Here is a 20,493-nt window from a genome sequence, read left to right as displayed (position 1 = left end):
AAAGAAAAGAAACAATGCCACCAAACAAAAGTCCACAGCCTTGCAGACACAGGCTGAGCGCTACTCACCACTCCCACACTCAGAACTGTCTCCTCTCCAGGCTCATCACAGACAAAGCCTCCACTGTCCCGCTCCCCACCTCCCTCCCAGCACTGTCTGCTGGTATAATCCCCTCCCTGGGGTTCCTACAGCACAGAGAGCCCTTGCTAAGCCGCTTCCTCCCTGAATGATTTTCTGGCCTCGCCTCCCAAGGCCTTCCTTCCCCTCCAACCTCATTCTCACCAGAGACCAGTAAGTGGAGGCTTCACTGTGCTGCCCTGTGTGTGAAATAGAAGAAGGGAATGTCCGAAGGCTGTGAGTTGGTTTTCTGAGTCCCAGGATCACACCAGAGTTTTCAGAGTCTTGCTGCAAAGCACATGCCACAAAAGCTCCACCAACATGCACAGACACTCCACCAACACCCTTCAATCAAGAATCAGATCTCTCTTACCTTTCTGGGAATTTTGTTGGATTTTCCCCAGAAAAAAAATCTAGGGCAGCTCTGCAAAGCTTCATGTGTACTCTATACTGTTTAATTATGTGCTTCTTTTGCTCCTTTGGCAAATATTTCTTTCTGAACTTAGGCCAGTCCTGCTGTGCATTCATGCCCAAGCACTGTAAGCCCCTCCCCAAGTGCTGGGTGGGGCTTGGCACCAGCTAAAGGCCCTAAGCATCTGTGGGTGTTGAATAAAACTACCCCAGCCTTGCCTAATCATTGGAAACTCGCTAATAAGAGCCTTGGGAGAGAGAGGAGACTAGAACGAGAGGTGGCTACACCGACAGCCCCAAGGTGCAATTAAAAAGCGCTCACTCACCTTGCTGCTTCCTCGGGATTCAATCAGCAGCCCTGCGGACTCTGATTCCAGTGCTCAGCCATGATCAGGCGAGGCTTCCAGGTGGCAGCAGGACTTGGGCGCCACAGAGCCCTTCTTCGTGCCCCCCTCCTCCTGCCCAGAATCAACCCTGCCTCAGCGTTCGGATCCTCCACAGACTTACGGGTGAGTGAGTTCCTAGCTCAGCGAGATGGGCTGAGCCCTTCTCCTGGGGGCTAAGGGTATAAGCAGCACCCCAAACCTCCTCTTCCCAGGCTGTGACCAGGGCAGGTGCGCAGTTTGTCTGGAGCTATTTGATTTGGCAAAGGAAACCAAGTAGCCCCGAACTAAGACTGCCAGGATACTGTCATCCTTATCTGGATCTTGTGTGGCCACTAAACACTCTCCTCCTATGGGACTCAAACTATTGCAGCTGAGTTGTGTTGGCCCCAGGGGGAGGACCCTGTGGATGGTCCCAGCAAGCAGTTGTCTTACTGCCTGTGGTTGTGATTGGTGCCTGAGCATCTGGCGCCATAGAGGTAACATCTGCCTCATCCCGCAGATGTTACCACATCACCATGGGTGCCTAAAACATGTTTCAAAGGAGCCACCCTTTCCCGGGCAGGCCCTCAGCTGCAGACAGAGCTGGAGTAGCCTCTGAGGTGATGGGATGGTAACAATGGTCCTCACCTGTGGTCGCACCCCCTAGGGTGGATAGTGTCTCAGAATGAGCTCTAGTCTGATCACCAGCTCTCACACTCACAAGCTTGACAACCTTAGCCATATTTCCTCAGTTTCCCCATCTGTATAGTGGGGCTAATTAATACTAGCTATTCTCAGCCTTAAAAAACAGCTCACAAGTTTTAAAACAAGACAATTATAATACACCACCACAGAGCAGCATGCCTCTACTTGTTGGTCCCAATCTTTTTCCTTCCCTTCCTTTGCATGTTAGCATCCCCTTGCCTGGTCACCCACAGGAGTCCCCGGGGGCCATTTCCTTCAAGTCTACACTGGCAGAAGGGATTAAGGAGCCCAAGAACCCAGGAGCATACTACCTAGAGGTCCCACAGCCCAAGCAGCAGCCCCCCTCCCAGGAAGCTGTCTAGTCTCCCTGATTTTTCCTGCCCAGGTCTCAAGATTCTGTCGGCCAAAGGCAGATCTGAAGGATTATGCCCTTCCCAATGCTAGCTGGTGTCCAGACATGCTAAGCCTGTACCACGAATTTCTGGAGAAGACCAAGACTGATGACTGGGTCAAATTGCCCTCCTTCAAGTCCAACAGACAGCACATCCAGGGGTTCAAGCTCCCATTGGGATTAGAGGTTACCTCAGGTGAGGCCTGGCCAGAGAGGGCCAATTGGCACACATGCAACCCAGCCCACCCGGGTCAGTTCAGCCAGCCCCTTTCTCTGTGTTCAAGGACTCTCCAGAAGGAAATCTACACGTGTTACCAAGTCCAAACTGGTTCTGCTCCCCGCACAACAGGCCAGTAAGTCAGGAGACAAGGTGTTGGGGCAAGGAATAGCGACTTTATTTGGAAAGCTGGCAGACAGAGAGGATGGCAGACTAATGTCTTGGAGAACCATCCTCCTCAAGTCAGAATACAGGCTCTTTTTATACAAGAAAAGGGGAGGGGGTATGGTTGGTTGTTGCAAATTTCTTGCTGTAGGAACTCTCTGCTCTTGCCGCTGTCCCTGTGGGTCAGGTCATGATGGTCCTGCAAAACCTCCAACAAAACAAATGTTACTCTCTATTCTGCAACTTGTTATCTTTATGTGAGTGCAGAGCTAGCAAGACTAAGCCTAGAAAATGGTGCCAATTCTCAGGCAGAAGTTCCTTCTGCTACCTCCACCCCTCATGCTGCAGGCCCAGGCAGGTGGAGGAGGAAAGTGTCCCATCAGGTCCCTGGCTCTCCTCCTCCCCTCTGAACTGAGCACACCCTAGCAGCTGCCTCTGCTCCCAGCCCAGAGCGCACCTGCTGGAGAGCCACCAGCTCAGCTCCCTGCGCGTCTTCCTTCTCGCAGGGTCTTCTTCCCTTCCTGTCGAAGCCTTCTCCCAAGTCCTCCCCACCCACAAAAGGCCTCAGGACACGCCCCCATCGCCCACTGCAGGCGCTGGCGTACTGACCCTGACCTGCCGGGCCCAGGCGGCTCTCCGCCAGGTCAGAGTGATGGCGCTTTCTACTTCCATCTCTCTGCGTGTGCCTGTGCGTGTGCGTGTGCGTGCTTGTCTCTCATTCATGTATGTGTTCCTCCTGCCCGAGCACAAGTGAGTGCTACAGTAGTCAGACTGCTGTGGGTTAACAGAACAGCAACAAAACAAACAAACAAAAATACAAAAACAGGTGTACGAAAAATTTTTAAAGAAATTGGTTTCTACCCAAAAAGGATATAGTTCTTGTAGGTCCCTGGGTGAAAAATAAGAACCTTAGTGGGCTCTTCTGAATTTATTTTCCTGTTTAGTACTGTTGTTGTTTTGAATTATATATGAATTACATGTCTTAAATCTTAATTTTCAATGGTTAAGGTGTCTTAAAGTCCTGACAGCTTCTGATCCTGTCTCTACCCCCAAGAAAGAAACTTACTGAGTTTTTCTCCTTCCACATGAAGGGCTCCCTGAGGAAAATTTTCTTCCACTTCAGAACCAGGGCTCCCTGAGGACTGTTCTGTGCCCCTCTCAGACAGGGTTCCCTGAAGACAGGGCGGTGCCTCTGCTGTTCTCTTAAAGGCTCCCTGGGGGCACAGCCTGTTTGTTCTGGTTCTCTCCTCATCTATACCTGAGGCAGGCTCAACCCACATCCTTAGGCGCTCTCTTCTGCTGTGACACTGCCCATCTCTCCCCAGACAAAAATGACTGGCGCATTATCACCAGGTGCACTGAAGTGGAAGGACAAGGCTATGAGTATGTCATCTTTTTCCATCCGAGGGAGAAGAAGTCCGTCTGTCTTTTCCAACCAGGCCCCTATCTGGAGGGGATCCCAGGGTAAGGCCACAGGCAGAGCCAGGGTGGACATCTCTGATTGCTTCCTGCACTTGGCTCAGCTGGTCACTCAGGCATAACCAGCCCCTGGAGTCTGTACCTCCCTCCAAGGAGCTGGGTGGGGAATGGGGGACACTGGGCTTTAGTCTCATGGTATCAGGTCTGGAAGGACATCCTAGGTCATCTGGTCCAGTCCCCATTGTGCACATAAGGAGCGCCTCCTTACTCAGGTCTGAGAATTTTCCAGTAAGACGGAGTCTTGGAAGCCACTTTGAGAAGGATGTGGTAGACTTGGAAGAGGACAAGATCTGGAATTAGGAGCCAGGCTTCCAGTGATGTTCTGCCACTGTGGGCCTAGACACCCCATGTAGGCCATTTGTACCTCTGGCCTTCAGTCTCCTTATCTAAAACTTGGGGCAATAGTATCTAGCTTCCAGAGTGGCTGAGAGATATGATATTATGGGCCTGTGTGTATGGGCTCATAAACTGTAAAGCACAACATAGCTATCAGACACCATCTATCTAAACCTCATGTTTGACCTAGGAGCAGTCTGAGGCACACAGAGGTAAGGCATCTTACCAAGGTAACACAGGCTTGATTCAAGGTCAGGTCCAGGATTCCAATCTAGGAGTTGGGACTCCAAGTCCATTGCTTCCTCCACTGTATTCTGCTGCCTTCAAACTGAGAACAGACCCCAGGAAAGAACTCACACTGGACATAAATACATCCACAATGGAAATTAGGCTGGCCCTACGCCTCTTGCCTCAGGACACTGGGTCACCAAGTCCAAGGCCGTCTGCTTTCTCTATCCCTGTTCCTGCTTTTTTTATTTTTCACTGAAGTATAGTCAGCGTACAACGTTGTGTCAATTTCTGGTGGCCAGCACAATGCTTCAGTCATATATGAGTATACATATATTCGTTTTCATGTTCTTTTTCACCATAAGCTACTACAAGATATCGAATATAGTTCCCTGTGCTGTACAGTATAAACTTGTTTATCTATGTTCCTGCTTGAGACAGTCACTGAAGGCTATTGTTGGTGTCAGAGTTCCTGCAAGGGAGCGGAGAGAGGAGGGGGAAGGAGCAGCTTTAGGGTCCCAAAGCCTGAGAGAGACTCAGTTGCAGTTAAACAGAATTCAAAGAGCTTAATTAGATGTCAGCGCCTCTGCAGGCCATAGATTTCAGACTGCAGCCCTTGGTCAACTTGGCCGCCCCAAAGGCATCTTCCATGGGGACTCTGATTTCCACACTGGTGCACGCAGATACTGGGGGACTAGGTCAGAGTCCTACCCAGGCCATGGATCACCCCCTTCAAAGAAGGAAAACCCATAAGAAGGCAGGGGCACACAGGGGTGGAGTGTGGCTGATTTTTATTTAATGGCTCAAGGAGGTGGGGCAGGAAAGGTAGAGGAAGACCATCCAACACTGAGACCAGTGGATGGAGAAAGTCCAGAGAAGAGACAAGTGCTGAATTAGAAAAACCCAGTTCGGTCTGTCTCCTGTGCAAAGAAAAACCCAGGTCTTCCCTGCCATCTTTCTTTCCTTTGTGTCTTCTTTGCTCTCACACAGAATACTTCCCTTCTGACACTTCTGATCACCAAATGTGAGAGGGTTTTTCCCCACAACAAGCAATTCTCTTTACACCAGCTGGGTGTCCTAAAATTTAACTTGATTCTAACACTATCTACCTGGAGATAGTGTCAGATCCCACAAATTAAGGGCTCAATCCCACAAGGCTGCCCTGACCCTTCTTCAGATGCCAAGTGCAAGCAGTAGGTCCCAGGTTACCCACAACTTCTGGCAGATTCGGCTGCAACTGGTGGTTCCCACAACCCTCTCCTCTGGTTGGATTAATTTATTAGAACAGCTCACAGAACTCAGGGAAACACTTACTTACATTTACCGGTTCATTAAAGATAGGATAAAGGATGAACATCCAGATGGAAGAGACCCACAGGGTGAGGTCTGAGAGGGTCCCAAGTGCAGGAGTTTCCATCCTTGTGGAGTTGGGGTGCATCACCCTCCCAGCGTGGATGTGTTCACCAACCTGGAAGCTCTCTGAACCCAATACTTCTGGGATTTTTATGGAGGCTTCATCACATAGGTATGATCAATCATTAACTCCATTTTCAGCCATTCACCCTTCTCAAGAGAATGGGGTGGGTAGAGGGAGGACTGAAAATTCCAAGCTTCTAATTATGGCTTGGCCTTTCTGGTGACCAGCCCTCAACCAGGAGCCACCCAGAGTCATTAGAACAAAAGACACTCCCAGGAAATTATAAGGGTTTCAGGAGCTCTGTGCCAGGAATCAGGGGCAGAGACCAATATATGTATTTTCTATCATCTCAAAAGTACTCACTCAACCCCTAGGAGGGGTAGGTTCGTGGCTGACCAAGAGCTACACTGCAGCAACTACACACTTGCCAGAGGGTCCCTTGCCTGGCCAGTGAGGATGAGGGCGAGCAGGTTTAGGGATCTTTGGCAGCAACTCCCTCTTTTTCAAGCAATGAGGGAAGGGAAGTGACTAGAAGCATACCTGAAGTTTTGTAAACATTACCTCATTTGATTTGATGAGATAGAAATTATCTTTATTCATAATTCACAGTGGGAAAACTAGGGCTCAGAAAGGTTTAGCAACTTGCTCAAGATCAAATAGGTAGTGATGGTGGAGCACGGAGTAAAACCAGGTAGGTGCAGGTTGCAAGGTCCCCAGCTCTTTCCACCCAAGGGAGGGGGAAGCAAGGGTGCGGGAAGCCCCCTGGCGGCAGGAGCAGCTGAGTAACCCACGGTGGTACGGCAGGCACAGCTGGCCTGGTCCATGGAGAAGCAGGATCGTGCTTTTGAAAATCAAAAACTCGACTCTGTTTCATGTCATCTGCATTCGAAAGTTGGATGCCTTCCTATTTTACCCAACTTAACCAGCAAGGGAGCTTTGGCATGAAGGTCAGCTTACACAGATAAGAATGAGAATTTTACACACCTTATAGAAAGCAAAGGTTTGCAGTATGCTGCTGAAGCCGGCTCTCGGCTTTCCACGGGCAGCACTGCTCACGCTTCCATCCTGTCAGCACTTTATGGTCCTAAGTTAACTTTCACATTTTACTCATCTTGAAAATGTGGGCTCAACACTGGCCTCAACATAGTGACTGGTGAGGTGAGAGTGTGGCCCAAGGCCATGACTTCGAGACTAAAGCCAGCAAGTTCAGGGGCTTTTCCATTCCTTGTAGGATGCACCTCTCCAAATTACAGTGATTGCTACCAGCAATTAGGTGATGAATCAAAGAAAAGGTTTTCCATTAACTATCAGAAAAACAAATTTTTCCTGGTGAAATAAAATAATTATATCAGTGATTGCTAACACATGCTGTAGCAACGTGGAAGAAAACTCAGCTGATTTTGACCGGTTTGATCAGGCAGGATCCAGATCTGTGTCCTTGCCTTTCCTAGGGAAAGATAGGTGGGGTGATTCCAGCCTTGGCCTTGTTCCCTGCCCCCACCCCCAGGTTTGCCCACGGAGGGTCCCTGGCAACCATGACGGATGAGGCGTTTTCTAAAACTGCTTACCTGGCCGGAGAGGGGCTGTTCACATTAAACTTCAGTATCAAGTACAAAAAGTAAGTGTGGATCCTTGGGGTGTTGGCCAAAGTCATAGCCCTTTTCACCACTGAGGGGGCAGCCATCCTGTGTTGGGGCACAGAAGCCCTGTCTGTCACTCTCCTTCCCCAGCTCGCTGCCACACAGGCCTCTGGTCCTTGGCCAGAAAACTTCTGCTGCCTGACTCTGGTAGCTGGCAGGTGTGCCCGAAGCCCGGAGCCACTTGAGTCCCTGAGGCGGGGGGGGGGGGGGTGTGAAGAGAAGGATGGGGCAGAGCAGTGGAGGGATGGGGGCCAGGGGTTCATGTGAGGGGCTAAGCCGCTTCCTCTCCCAGCTTTGTCCCAGTGGGCTCTCTGGCTGTGCTGAACATCAATGTGGAAAAGATTGAGGACCAGAAGATGTACCTGTCCTGCATCATCCAGAGCAGAGACCAGCAGACAGTTTATGCCAAAGCCTCAGGTAAAGAGGTCCTCAGCCTCAGCCCCAGGCCCCATCCTGCCACCACCAAGCCCAGAACAAACGCTAGGGATCCAGTCCCAAGCTGGGGCCCAGCTTTTTAGAGTGGGGTTGGTCACCTGCTGCAGACACAGACAAAGTGAAGGGGAACCCAACTAGGATTTTTTTTCTATGTATGAGTGGCCCAAACTGCACCACAAGGACAGGACCCAGGTCCTAAGTAACGGGGTGCAAATGCTCTGAGCACCCCATCAAGTGCCCACCACCTGCTCTGGCTCACTCTTCTCTTGCAGGTGTTTTCCTCCAGATGCAGCTGGAAGAAGAGTCACCCCAATAAGAGCGACTGTGGCTGCAGGAGAGCACACCACTGACTGCCCTGCCGCCTGGGGCCCCCCGCAGGGCAGGAAGCGGTGCCCTGGAAGTACCTGGTGACATGAGGAAGAGGGCACTTTTTTCTGTGTAAATAAAGTCTGCAGCCCCATTCTCAGTCCAAGACTCTTCTGTAGTTGGAAATCAAAATCCTCCCACATACCCACCTTCCCCTTCAGCAACAAAAGAAGAGATGTCCTGAGACCTGCCCGGTACTTGGCACTGGGTGAGGCGCCAAGCACACAGCGATGAAAGACAGGGCCCCTGGCCTCGAGATACACAGCTGTGGGCCGGGGGCAGGGCAGCCCATGAGCTCCTCACACACCAGCATGGCTCTGATTGTAGGTGCAGCGCAGACAGAGGGAGGAGAGGTCAACTCTACTCTGTGAAAGTGATCAGAAAAGGCTTTCTAGAGGAAGCTGTGCTTGAACTGAATCTCAAAAGTTAAATAGTGTCCACCAGGCAGACGCGTGAGAGGAGGGTATTCCAAGAGGAGGGACTGGTCTGAGCAAAGGCACAGAAGGGCGAAAGAGCACAGAGACTGTGGAGAACAGCAAGGTGTTGAGCAGGGCAGGAGCTGAGGGGAGGAGAAGAGGGTGGCAGCAGGTGCAGGCCACGGGGGTCTTCATAAACCCTGCAGTGGAGCCTGGACTTTGTCTTGTAGGCAACAGGGAGCCTTGAAAGGGTTTGGGCTAGGGCAGTGACATAAAAGTTTTGTTTTTCAGAAAGATGATGCTGGTGGCAGTAAGAGGTCAGCAAGATTGAAGGTGGCAGCACTGGTTGGGAGACCGCTGCAGGGCCCCAAACTAGTGACAGTAAGAATGTGACATGGTTCAAAGCCATGAAGGTGAGAAATGTGGAAACTGTCACAAATGGAAGAGTATAGGACTTTGCCATTAATTGTGAAAAGTGGATCTGTGAAGGGGAACTCCTGAGGATGACTCCACGTTTCCAGCTTGCTGGTTCCAGGTGGCAGAGCTGGAAGGTGGGGGAAGAGAATGAGCTCAGTTTCACATGCACTGAGATTGAAGCGCCCGTGGAACTTCCCCCAGGTGGTGAGCACCAGCAGGAACCTACATATTATAACGTGAAACTCAGGACTGATGAGACACTGACTCAGTTTGTAAGTCATCAATATAAAAACTGACATGGAACCCCTGGGAATGGATTATGCAGGATGAAAGTGAAGAGGAGGTGGGAGGCATGAGAATGACGGGAGGGGAAAGAAAGGAAGGACAGAGAGAGGGGTCAAAGGCAGAACCTTTGATCACACTAAGCCTTAAAGCTGGGGCAGAGAATCAGTGACCCACTGAGGAGGCCAAGAACAAGATAAGGACCATCCTTAAGAGGGGGAATTCAGCAGTATCAAATGCTACAGAGAAGGCAAGGCAGATGGGAACTAAAAAGAGGCTTTTGGATTTGGCAGTAAAGAAGGTGGTGGTCTCCTTTGTCAAAATATCGGAGCAAAATCCAGTTTCTGGTGCATGAAAAAATAAATGAGAATGACAAAATGAACCTAGGTGATTCTTTCTAGGAATTTTGTTTTTGTTATGTTGTGTTATTTAAGGAAAGATTTGTGTATATTTATAAATTGCTTTGGAAGGAGCCAGTGGAGAGAGGCTGAAAGTCTAGGATGGAGAGAGATGTCATCCAGCAGAACAGCTATCTGGTCTTAGAGGTGGATCAAGAGCACAAGTGGAGACAGGAGTCACAGGAGAGCATCAGCGTGAGTCTGAGACCAAAAGGAAGGAGTGGAGGGGTGCAGAACAGGATGGGAGGTTGAGGGGATGCATGCCAGAGCACCTCGACTTCCTCAGTGAACCTGGAGGCAAAGCCACCAGTGGGGAAAGAGGTCTGAAGGAAGGGCAATGATTTGGATAAGCCATATTGGGGATCAGGAAAACAAATTGACCAAGTATACGTGGGCCAAGGTATGTGGAAGGCCCAGCTGCTGGTGAAAACCAGACATCTGAAGTGGAACCAACCTGAAGTGAAAGAAAGGTGTGAGTCAGCTGGCAAGACCTAAGGGCAATGGCGGATGAGACAGGTAAGAACAGCGGTAAAGGATGAAAGAGCACCATGGCTGGTACCCGCTTACAAGGAGGAAAAGTCTGATGTGAGGGAGAACAATGGACTGGCGGAGGCAATGACCACCCAGAAGCTTGTACCTCCTCCGGGCCTGTGGAGGAGTGGGTGGAAAACCAAGCAGCTTGCACAGAGATAGGCAGCATTCCAGCCAGGCCAGTAGGTAGAGGGGACGTCCAGGAAGAGGTCAAGGATTAGAGAAGTTTTACCAAAGAATGAGAGCCCCAAGGGACATATCATAAAGGACCTCATTATTAAGTATGGTGATGCCAAAGATAAACCTTTGCATCTTCATAGCCTAATCCTCATCTTAAGTAGAATGAACTTTTCACTCATATAAAGTCTAGTTTTGGGTGTCTAGGAGTCATTTAGGAACCTGGCTTGACGAAAGCTCTGTCATCTTTAACACGTGATTTCCAAAGTCATCCTCGGTGTTGATGAGAAAAGAGAATCACAAGGGAGGTTTGGGGAGCAAACCTCAAAGTGTTTCCTCAGTCACGAGACCCCACCGAATTACAAGAGAGTTTGGCTGGAGAACATGGTCTAACTCTATGTTGTAGAAAAAATGGACATGGGTTTGATAAGTAGCTAGCAGCCACTGCCTCAGTTTGAAAGGAGCATGGGCAGAGGCAGGCAGGATGAGTCTGTGTCCCTCATACTGACAAGTGAAGAACTCAAGTTCAGACCTAAGCTAAGATTCCAGGATCCGGGACTGGGGCTGGGGGTTCCGGGCATCAGAGAGAATGCACCTTCTGTGGCCCGGAACAGGGTCGGAGAGCTGGACACAAATTCAGCAGTGGTGGAGAGGCGGGTGGACCATGTTCTCCTTCTAGCAACGAGACCACGCACTTCCTAAACCATCAATCTTGAATAATGGGCAAAGGATTGGTTGACATGGATTTAAAAGTCCTTGATCCAGTGCCCTCCAAAAGCTGGAGACATGCTAGAGGCCATAGTCAGAAATCTTAAGGAAACCAACTATGCCCTCCCCCATATGCTCATGTAAAAATCCTGTCTCCTTTTGTGCTTTTACAGTTGCCTTTGATAACCAATTAAACCCAGAGTCTAATCATTGTATACCAAAAACCTCTTGTCTTTTATTCATGCTCAAGAAGGGCCTAATCTTAATTTAAACACTCCCAAGAGAAGAAGGGAAAGGTACTCTATCCTTCCTGTGCAGTCAAGAGAAAGAAGAAAGTCAAAACAGTCGTACTGGAGTTGAGGCAAAGACTTACTTTGAATCTAGTTTTCAGTGCTCAGAAGCACTCGCAGTTCCTTTAAATGCATGAACAGAATGATCACTAATGGACTGAAACCACCATTTACAGAAATACTTGCCACATATTTGCCATCTGCATTTTCTCAGAAGGGCCAAGGATTATTTGAACTGTTAAATGTTTGCATACTTCTGTGACACCCCTGCCCATTTGTCTCTTTACTTAACCAAGGTGTTAAACATGACTGTCACAACCATTGTTTCCCATTAAATCAGAAGTATATTATTAGATATTTATCTCATGTTTGTAACCTTAATTTTACCACCTCAATGTTCACACGTTGATTCCTATATTAAAATATTTTTGGTTAGGAAGAAGATAAAATTGTATGCTCTCCTGACACCCTCTATGATCCTCCCTGACTTTAATTTTCTCCCCTGATGATTCCCATCTAATAAACTAATAAACTGTATTTTTTACTAATTTATTCTTATCTCTTGTCTTTCTCCCCCACTAAAGTATAAAGTCCATCTTCCCAGGAGATTTCTCTGTTTTCTCACTGCTGTATCCCCAGAGTTCAGTATACAGTGCCTGGCACACAGTAGGTAGTCAATAACCATGGACAGATGAATGAATGAAAGAATGAATGAAGCCACAGAATCAGACTCCCCTGAATCCTACCCTCCCTCTGGACTTCTTATCAGAGAAGCCAGAAATGTCCTTATTGTCAGGTTAGATTGAGTTGAGGTTTCTGTTTTTGTGTACTTTCAGCAGAAGTCAGCCTAACTGATGCCCGTGTGTTGTCTTATGTAATCTTCATGTCAACTCTGAGAGTTAGGTATTTTCTCTCCATTTTCCAGATAGGAAAGGTGAAGCCCAGAGAGATTAAGTTGCACACCAGAGGTGACACAGCTAGTAAGTCGCAGAGCTCAGCCCTCCAACCCAGCTGACGGGTGCCACAGCTGTGACTGCGTGGCTGCAGCACTCCATACACACCACCCTCCCTAGAAATGACACCAGGGCTGAGCAGAGTCACAAGCCACAGGATCGGAGGGTCTGGATGTCACCAAAAATCTCCATAAAAGAAACATTTGCCCCCTCAAAACCCTCAAGCATCAGATGTTAAAATAATCCCCTGGTTTGTTCCCCGAATTTCACAACTTGTCTTGCTGCTGCCTTTGTTACTGCATGTCTCTCCCCTCAGGCTGCTTCCCCTTCTGTGTATCCCCAGGACCCAGCACCGTGAAGGGATAAATGAACTGATTCAGATACAGTTCTGCTTAATATCATTCATTCACTCAACAAATCCTGAAAAGCACCTGCCTTGTTCTAAGCACTGTCTTTGTGATGTTTACCATCCAATAACGGAGGAAGACATTAAATAATTACGTAAATAAACTCTAGAAAAAAAAAAAAACAACTACTATGAACAGTGCCATTAAGGAAAAGAACGGGGTACTGTGAAAGTAGACAACAGAAGCCTCTAATTTCATTGGGAGGGTGTCGGTGGAGGCCTCCAGATGGGAAGAATGAAGGAGGGTGGGGGAGTCCTAAGAGAGGAACTTGTTTATGCAAATATCCTAGGAGGGAATGAAGGATAGTGAACGTACCTGGAGTACAGTTGATGGTCTCATCTTGTAAGTGGTGGCCTGTGCTTCTGAGGATCTGCCTTCAATCAGGAGAAGGAAGAGGGAGACACCCTCCATGTGTACAGTTTAACCCACTTCTGACAAGGATGGGGGGATGGGGCCACAGACCAGCCTGACCTCGACTCCCTGATGGAAAAAGCTCTGCCCTCAGTGTCTCTATGTCCAGAAATCTTGAGCCTGGTCACTTTTCCTTGGTCCCGTGTAATTCAGAGAACTAGTCACTGCAAGGCATTCTGTCTGGAAGCAATTGGGATGGTTCCAGAAGGGTGCAACCAGGGCCAAGGCAGGATTCCAGCAAAGACGGCTTTGCAGAAGATACCGTCTGTGTGGCCATGGCTGTGGGCTTCACCCAGGAGGGCTGAGGTGGAGCCAGAGTAGCACAGAGGGATGGAGGCCACTGCCCACTAACGGCCGCCTCCCTCTTCCTTGCCGCCCTCCCCAACTCCCAGAGAAGGCCCCAGGGCACAGCGCTGGCTTGCCGCTAGAAACCTGAAGGAAGGAGTTAAGAAGGCCGGGCTGATGGCCACAGAGACAGAGCTGTGTTTATCCAGGAAAAGTGGTACGTAGGCAACGGAGGCCCCTGCCAGCTCCTCCCAGGACTGGACTGGGGTAGTAAGCTGGAGAGGAAGCTGTTCCCCTCCGGGCTCTGAACGCTTCCTGGCCAGAGGCCAGGACCCAGAGGCGGCCCACAGGTGAGGCCTGCTCTCTGGGCGCCCGACTGTTGCCGTGGGCTCCGACTCCCAGGCAGAAAATCGGAACATCGCGCTCCCTGGGTTGCGGCGAGGCGGTGCGGTAAGCGCGCGGCGGCGGGGCCTCCCGGAGTCAGCTCAGGGGGTGGCGGAGAATCAATGCTGCCTTTGTGCTCAGTGGTTTCCTAGGGAGAAAAGGAGTGGAGAGTGGGAGGGGCGGCCCAACAGCCGGGCCGCGCTGCAGACTCGGGATGAGGTAGGACCGGGAGGCACGGAGCAGGACGGTCAGGGCAGACGAGGGGTGGGATTCTGCGCCCCCGAGAGGTGCGTCTTCTTGAACCGGCCTGGGTGCTCGCAAGGAAGCAGCCAACTGTGCAGCGAGTCTGCTTCTGGCCTGGAACGACTCGAAAAGGCGAGGGAGGAGCAATAGGAGGCAGGTGGGGCCAGGGCCGAAGGATGGCTCAGCCTGGACAAACTTGCGGCGCAGGGAAGGGCAGCCCGCGGCGAGGGTGGGAGGGGGGCGGGGGAGGAGCCCCGAGGGGCGCCAGATCAGACTTTGTAGAAGAGCCCGTGTCTTAAGAGTCTTCGGAATGGGCAGCGAAGAAAGCGTTGAGCCCGCCGAGGGCCGCGGTGTCTCTTCAGGGGGAACATGTGTATATATAAGCTGGGTTCCGGATCTGGGTGGGTGTTTGTGACTACAGACCTTTTAATACCGCGGTGTTACTCTATTCTCTTAATAGCCTAGGGCTCTAGTAGGTGTGTTAGACCTTCTAACTCTGACGTGGGTAGACATCTTTAGTACCAATGGGAGGGTCTGTGTAGTCGGATGCTGGAGGCCTGATCTGAAAATGTGACTGTCTAGCCCTGGGCTCCCTCTATTTCTTCCCGGGCACCCTGACTTTGCCGCCCTTTGTTTTTCCTGCTCAAACACGAGGCCCGTGAGCCCCGTGGGCCAACGGAGGAGGGGTTGGCGGACCACCCGGTGTACGTTTGCAGCATCACCCACCGCAGGCTCTTCTCTCCTCGCCCAGGCCTTAACCCAAGACGCTGGATTTGGCCCCTCTCGGCTTCGTGGAAATCGGACTTTCAGCACTCCCAGCCCACCGCATGTGGCTCTTGGAGAAAGCTGGCTATAGGCTAGGGGCCGCGGAGCCCGAGGCCCGGTGGGCGCCCTCCAGCCTGTTTCTTAAGCGCCGCACCCCGGGCTCGCTCGCGCGCACCTGCCCCAACGTCCTCACCCCCGATTGCATCCCGCAGTTCTTCATCCCGCCTCGGCTCCCGGACCCAGGCGACGCCGAGCCCCTCGGCGGGCGCGGCGCGGGCAGGCGCGGCCTCCCCTCGGCCTGTTCGTTGCCGCACCTGGCGGGCCGCGAAGGCTGGGCCTTCCTGCCCGAGAGCCCGCACACGCGGCGGCGCGAGTCCCTGTTCCACCGGCCGCCGGCCTCCCGCTCCGGCGGGCTGCCCCCGGCCCAGTCCCGGCTGCACGTCTCCGCCCCGGACCTTCGCCTCTGCTGGGCCCCCGACAGTGATACGGCCTCGTCGCCCGATTCGTCGCCCTTCGGCTCGCCGCGGCCAGGCCCCGACCGGCCCCGGCCGCCCAGGCCGCGGTCGCCGTGCACGCAGGAGGCGAGCTCGGCAGACGCCAGCCCGCCCGCGCCGCGCCGCGCCGGGCCGCCCGCGCCGCCGCTCTTCCACCTCGACTTCTTGTGCTGCCAGCTGCGGCCGACCAAGGAGAGCGTGCTGCGCCTCCGGCCCCGGGGCGGGCAGCTACGGCTCTCCGCCGAGTACCAGGCCGGGCCCGGGAGGCTGCGGCTGCGCCTGGTGAGCGCCGAGGGCCTGCCCCTGTCGCGGGCCGGCCCCGGGAGCGGCGGCGGCGGCTGCTGCGTGGTGCTGAGGCTGCGGCCGCGCGCCCGGCCGCAGGCCCAGCGGAGCCGCGTGGTCAAATGCAGCGCCAACCCCATCTTCAATGAGGACTTCTTCTTCGATGGGCTCGGCCCGCCAGACCTGGCCGCCCGAAGTCTGAAGGCCAAGGTGCTGGATAGGGGCGCAGGGTTCCGCAGGGACGTGCTGCTGGGGGAGTGTGAGACGCCTCTTATAGCCCTGCTGCCCCCCTTAGGCGGTGGGCTAGGTCCCGGGGCCTCCCTGGCGCCTGCCCATCTCAGCCTGTAGACTGAGAGACTGTCTCTTCCTCAGGAGGTCCCCACCCGCTCTGCAGTCCTCATTCTTTCCATCTGCCCGGCATGTATTTATTTTTGCTAATAAAATGTGTCTCTCTAGCAGAATCTCTCTCCTTGTTCAGATCTGCAGCCCATCCTCTTCCCTATGCCCTGGTCACAGGAGGGGTGGAGGAAGCTCGTTCAGGTGGTCCGAACTGGAGAGGACCTTAAGCAGTGGTTCTCAAACTTGAATGAACATCAGAATAAGCAGACATCAGAAATCCTAGATGAGCTCATTTACACATGCAGAAAGAATCCTGGGCTCCATCCCCAAGAGACACTGACTCTAGTTCAGTAGATCTGGGCTGGGTAGGTCCTAGGTTTCCTGTTCAACAAGGCCCCTACCCCTTCAGGGGGCCCTCCAATCACTGAGTCACTCCAGAAAAAGCTCTATGATTGAAACCAACAGAAGCCACTTCCCCTGGGGGTTCCTTGGGGCCGCACATGGGAAATCAGCACTCCCCCACCCATCTACAGTCCTACTCACACTCACATCTGTGCTGAAGAGGGATGAAATTTCTTTGCCTTGAGTGAGGCAGGGGATGTCAGACTAGCGCACAATGCTTCTAGGTGTCCTCTCTCTCTTCCCTTCCACACCTGTGCCACCCTGGGGAATAAAGCTAGAGCAAGAGCCAGAGACGCACTTGGGTACCAAAAGACCAAGATATTATGTCCCAGGGGTTGAGGTCTTGGGGGAAGAAGAGAGAGTATGAGAGCTGTTCTCACGGTTGCCCAGAAGTCTACCCGAGTGAGTAGGGGGTAGTGTGGAAGATAGAGAAATGTAGGTCACGTTGTATTTCCCTCTTACCTGAATGTCCCTGACGTCAGCAGTGACCTTCTTTTCTCTCACCCCACCTTCGCTGGAGCTGCTTCCTCTTGGCTCAGGCCAGGCTTGGAGGAGGAAAGAAGGAAGGGCAAGAGGGAAGGAGGAAGGGACGCACCGGGCCAATCTTTCCTCGTGGGCTTCTTCTCATTTTGCCCAGTGCCCCTAACCAGGGCCAAGCCTGCTGGATGCAGGTGAACCTCAGCATGAACAATGCGAGCATAACACACATCTCCATTCAGAACACTCCTCAGTTCCTTTTCCCACCCCCTGACCGTAGCCCCAGGCCCAGGCCCAGGCCAGGAAAATCTTGCTCCAGATGTCCACCAGGTGGTAGCATTGACCAAATAATAGTAAGTACTACCAGCTATGCAGAGATCACCACGCAAGAAACTTTCAACAGCGTTTCAGCCATTCCTATGAGGGTTAAGTACTATTGTTAATATTGTTATCCAACGTGACCTTGGGTTTTATTCATTCAGTGAAGAGTATAACTAGGATTCAAGCCCAGAGAGCCTGGCCCTGGAGTTTAGGCTCTTACTCACCGCAGTGTAATGTCCCTAAGTACCAGCTGCCACCTCCCAGCCAGGTCATCTCTTTCCCTAGGGGGATAGCTCTCCAATCTTCTCAGCCTGTGAAGCCCACCTGTAGGTCCAGCTCTGTCCCTTGTACTGTCCTACTTCAGCCCCAAGTCTCCCCTAACAACCTTTGGTGAGCAACTGGATTTGATGCCCATTTGAAAGTAGCTGGAAAGAAAAGCAGTGGTAATTTACCCTTTATGTGGTCAGGCCACTCATGGTGGCTGTTCTCTTGCTCTCTGTACATCCCCTACTCGACCAGTGTCTGTTCGACCCGTATCCTACTCACATGACTGACCTTCCTATGTACTTGCCCCAGATTTCAGCCAGTGATTATTCTTACCAAAAGGGTGGTGAGAGGTGTGCCCCTCTGCTGGTTTCCCTGGTAAACAATGAGCCAAACTGACGTCAACTCCCCCTGAAACTGCTAACCCCCCTGCCCCTAGTTGCAAAGCCTGCCACTGTGTCCTGCCTGCTCTCCGCCCCACGTGGCAGGGAGTCGCCCCAGGACCTTGCTTCAGACATGTGAGATCCCCCTGCTCATTAAACCACTGATGTCTTTGTTGCTGACCCTGGGATCTTTCTTTGGTCCTGAAGCCAGGCCTGCAGGGTGCAGCCCAACACCCTTCATTCATGCATTCCTTCAACAAATACTTAGGGAGCTCCAGGAGGCGCTGGGCTCTGGACACCAGAGCGATCGAAACAGACACAGAGACCAGACAAGTGGCAAAATGAGTAAGTAACATGTAGAAGTGTTACTTGGTAATATGTCACAGAAGAAAATAAAGCAAGACAAGGGCATAGGGAGTCAGGTGACGAGAAGAAGGGACAAATATAGGAATGAAAAAAGGGAGGGAGGGACCAAAACATCTCTTTTTAACCACAGTCCTTAGTACCAGTAGGTCCTGTACGTTACTTGTTATGCCAGTCCATCGTTGCGACCGCACAGTAAGGTGGGTCCTCTTTCCATTGTACGCAGGAGACAGATCAGAGAGGTTAGGTAAACTTGCCTGGGGATCAGCCCTGGCTGCAGGGAAGGTTTAGGACTGTGGCTGCATTCAGACCCCCTACCCCACCTGCTGCTCAGTGGAGCCTGTGAGGTGGGAATTCAATTCACTTCACCCAGGAGCTGTTCAGTCAGTGTCCACCGCTGTGACCTGTTTCCACATGATGGGGGCCACAATGTCCCTGGAGGAACTTCCTCACTAGCTAAAGCCACAGAAGCATGTCCTGGGGGCAAACAAGGTCTTAAGAACCCCTCCTGTGTGCAGACTGCTCTGGCCTCAAAGTATGTTCACAGACACAAGTCAGGACAGATATTACTGTCCCCTTTTTAACAATGTGGTAACTGAGGACTAATAGATAGCAGTCTACATTCTTATCCAAGTCTTTTGGCTCCAAAAATCAGAGCTCCTGCTTTTCAGCCCTCCTTGCTGCGTCCAAGCCTAAGTGACCACAAATGTTAATTGACAGATAAGTGGTACAGGCAGGTCACATGGAAAGTTCAGGGCCAGGAGCTGGGGTCAAACTCCCACTAGTGCCTCCACCCACAGTGGCCTTTGTGACCGGAAAGGGGAGGGGTGTCAACTGTGAGATCTACAGATATTTGTAAAGCCTAAGATGTCTTTTTTTTAATGGTTGAGGGAGGGGGTGGGGTACAGCCCCCTCTCTGAGTCACTCCAGTGGGTTGAGGTCTCCCCAGGCACAGACCTCCTAGGGAGGACCCAAATCCTCCACTGAATCACTGATTAGGCTTCCCAGAGCAGGTGGCCCTCGAGAAAGATAGAGCTGGGCTGATATGTGGCACGCAGGCTGCCCAGGACCCACATACTTTCCACCTTTCCACCCCAGGCCCTCCCAAGAGGGGCAGGCTTGCACTGAGCTTTAAGTGGTTTCTGTGGTTTAGGGGGTGGGGAGGACGGGAAAGAGAAGTTGGTGACTGCTCCTCAGTTCCAAGCCACTGCCACCACCCTGCCCCCCCTCCAGGCTGCTTGCCCCCTGGGTTGAGATTCCCTGGCCTGATAAGGGTACTTGGGCACGTGGGGGGTGAAATGATTCTCTGATCTCTATCAGCCTCTTCCTTGCATAAGAACGTGAGAATGTATTTGAGGAGGAAATAACCACTGCCCTGCTTTGAAAGGACTGACTCCTCCAGAAGAGGGGCTGCATGGGACCCAGAGCGGGGAAGGTCAGGCATGAGGGGGAACTTCCCAAAAGGATGACCAAGGGAACTGCTTGCCCCGGGAGACAGGACCCAGCCATCCATGCCTAGGGCAAGGAAGGGGTAGAGAATGTCTAGGAAGCATGTGACTAGCTTAGGCCCAGAGGCCAGGACCCTGTCTTCCTAACCCAACTTCCTCCCTACCTTACACAGTGGCGCGAAGTGGCGTGGCTGGGAGAGGCAGCCGGACCTGTGGTATCTGGGGCAGGCAGGACTGCCTGGCATGATGCCAGGGCCAAGTGCCCATCCTCAGGCGCTCTGCAGGGCTTCTACTCTGTGCCCACCTTTGGGAGGGCAGGAAGGGTCCCGAGAGACCCAGAGTCACAGGAAGAGAGGCTTAAAAGAGGAGAAAAGAGAGAAGGGGATGAGCTACAGAGGCACAGAAAACAGAAAAGCCATAGGCGGGGAGAAGTTGGCAGGGAGAGACACAGATGGAGGATACTGAGTGGATGCAAAGCCAGTCACAGGCGGGGAGGGGGAGAGCGGAGCCACACGGGCCTAACGCTCTCTGCAGCCCTGCCCCTCTGCCTCTTGCCGTCTCTACTTGTCAGCTGGCCATTGGGCTGGGCGGTGCTTCAGAGAGCTTTGCTTCTTACTCCAAGCCTGCCCAAGGGGCTGAGCCCCAAAACAGACCAACATCCTGTTCTGTGCAGAGAAGTGTACACAGACGCGTGGGCCATGCATTTACCAAAAGGACACGGGGATAATCAGAAGAGGCTCAGAGACACAGACACACGCCCTCAGACTCTCGGTACAAGAAG

General features: G+C 52.1%; 2 protein-coding genes and 1 long non-coding RNA gene across 7 annotated transcripts; 2 read left to right on the top strand and 1 right to left on the bottom strand.

Moving 5' to 3' along the window:
- The first annotated feature begins 732 nt into the window (after positions 1–732).
- THEM5 (thioesterase superfamily member 5) lies at positions 733–8,366 on the top strand. Its single transcript, XM_010958401.3, has 6 exons — positions 733–1,037; positions 1,984–2,185; positions 3,697–3,835; positions 7,339–7,449; positions 7,764–7,888; positions 8,179–8,366. Exons 1-6 carry the CDS (start codon positions 915–917, stop codon positions 8,220–8,222), a joined length of 744 nt encoding a protein of 247 aa, XP_010956703.1. The 5' UTR covers positions 733–914; the 3' UTR covers positions 8,223–8,366.
- On the bottom strand, positions 2,361–7,293 carry LOC141574354 (uncharacterized). The gene is made up of 3 exons (XR_012501287.1): positions 5,733–7,293; positions 4,413–4,514; positions 2,361–2,579 (listed from the first exon to the last, which is right to left on the bottom strand). It is a non-coding gene; the product is annotated as an uncharacterized LOC141574354 (long non-coding RNA).
- A 2,966-nt stretch (positions 8,367–11,332) lies between the features above and the next one.
- On the top strand, positions 11,333–16,170 carry C2CD4D (C2 calcium dependent domain containing 4D). Of its 5 annotated transcripts, none has more exons than XM_074349438.1 (2): positions 11,333–13,764; positions 14,926–16,170. In XM_074349438.1, exon 2 carries the CDS (start codon positions 15,002–15,004, stop codon positions 16,061–16,063), a length of 1,062 nt encoding a protein of 353 aa, XP_074205539.1. In that variant the 5' UTR covers positions 11,333–13,764; positions 14,926–15,001; the 3' UTR covers positions 16,064–16,170. The 5 variants fall into 5 exon arrangements, with proteins under 5 accessions (XP_074205539.1, XP_074205538.1, XP_074205537.1 ...); XM_074349437.1 differs by having other exon boundaries at positions 11,333–13,997; XM_074349436.1 differs by having other exon boundaries at positions 11,333–13,997; positions 14,829–16,170.
- Positions 16,171–20,493: the final 4,323 nt, after the last annotated feature.

The sequence above is a fragment of the Camelus bactrianus genome, chromosome 21 (assembly GCF_048773025.1).
Source record: "Camelus bactrianus isolate YW-2024 breed Bactrian camel chromosome 21, ASM4877302v1, whole genome shotgun sequence".
Classification (NCBI taxonomy): Eukaryota; Metazoa; Chordata; class Mammalia; order Artiodactyla; family Camelidae; genus Camelus; species Camelus bactrianus.
The sequence above is the reverse complement of the archived record's forward strand: the minus strand, read 5'-3'. Positions and strand labels throughout refer to the sequence as shown.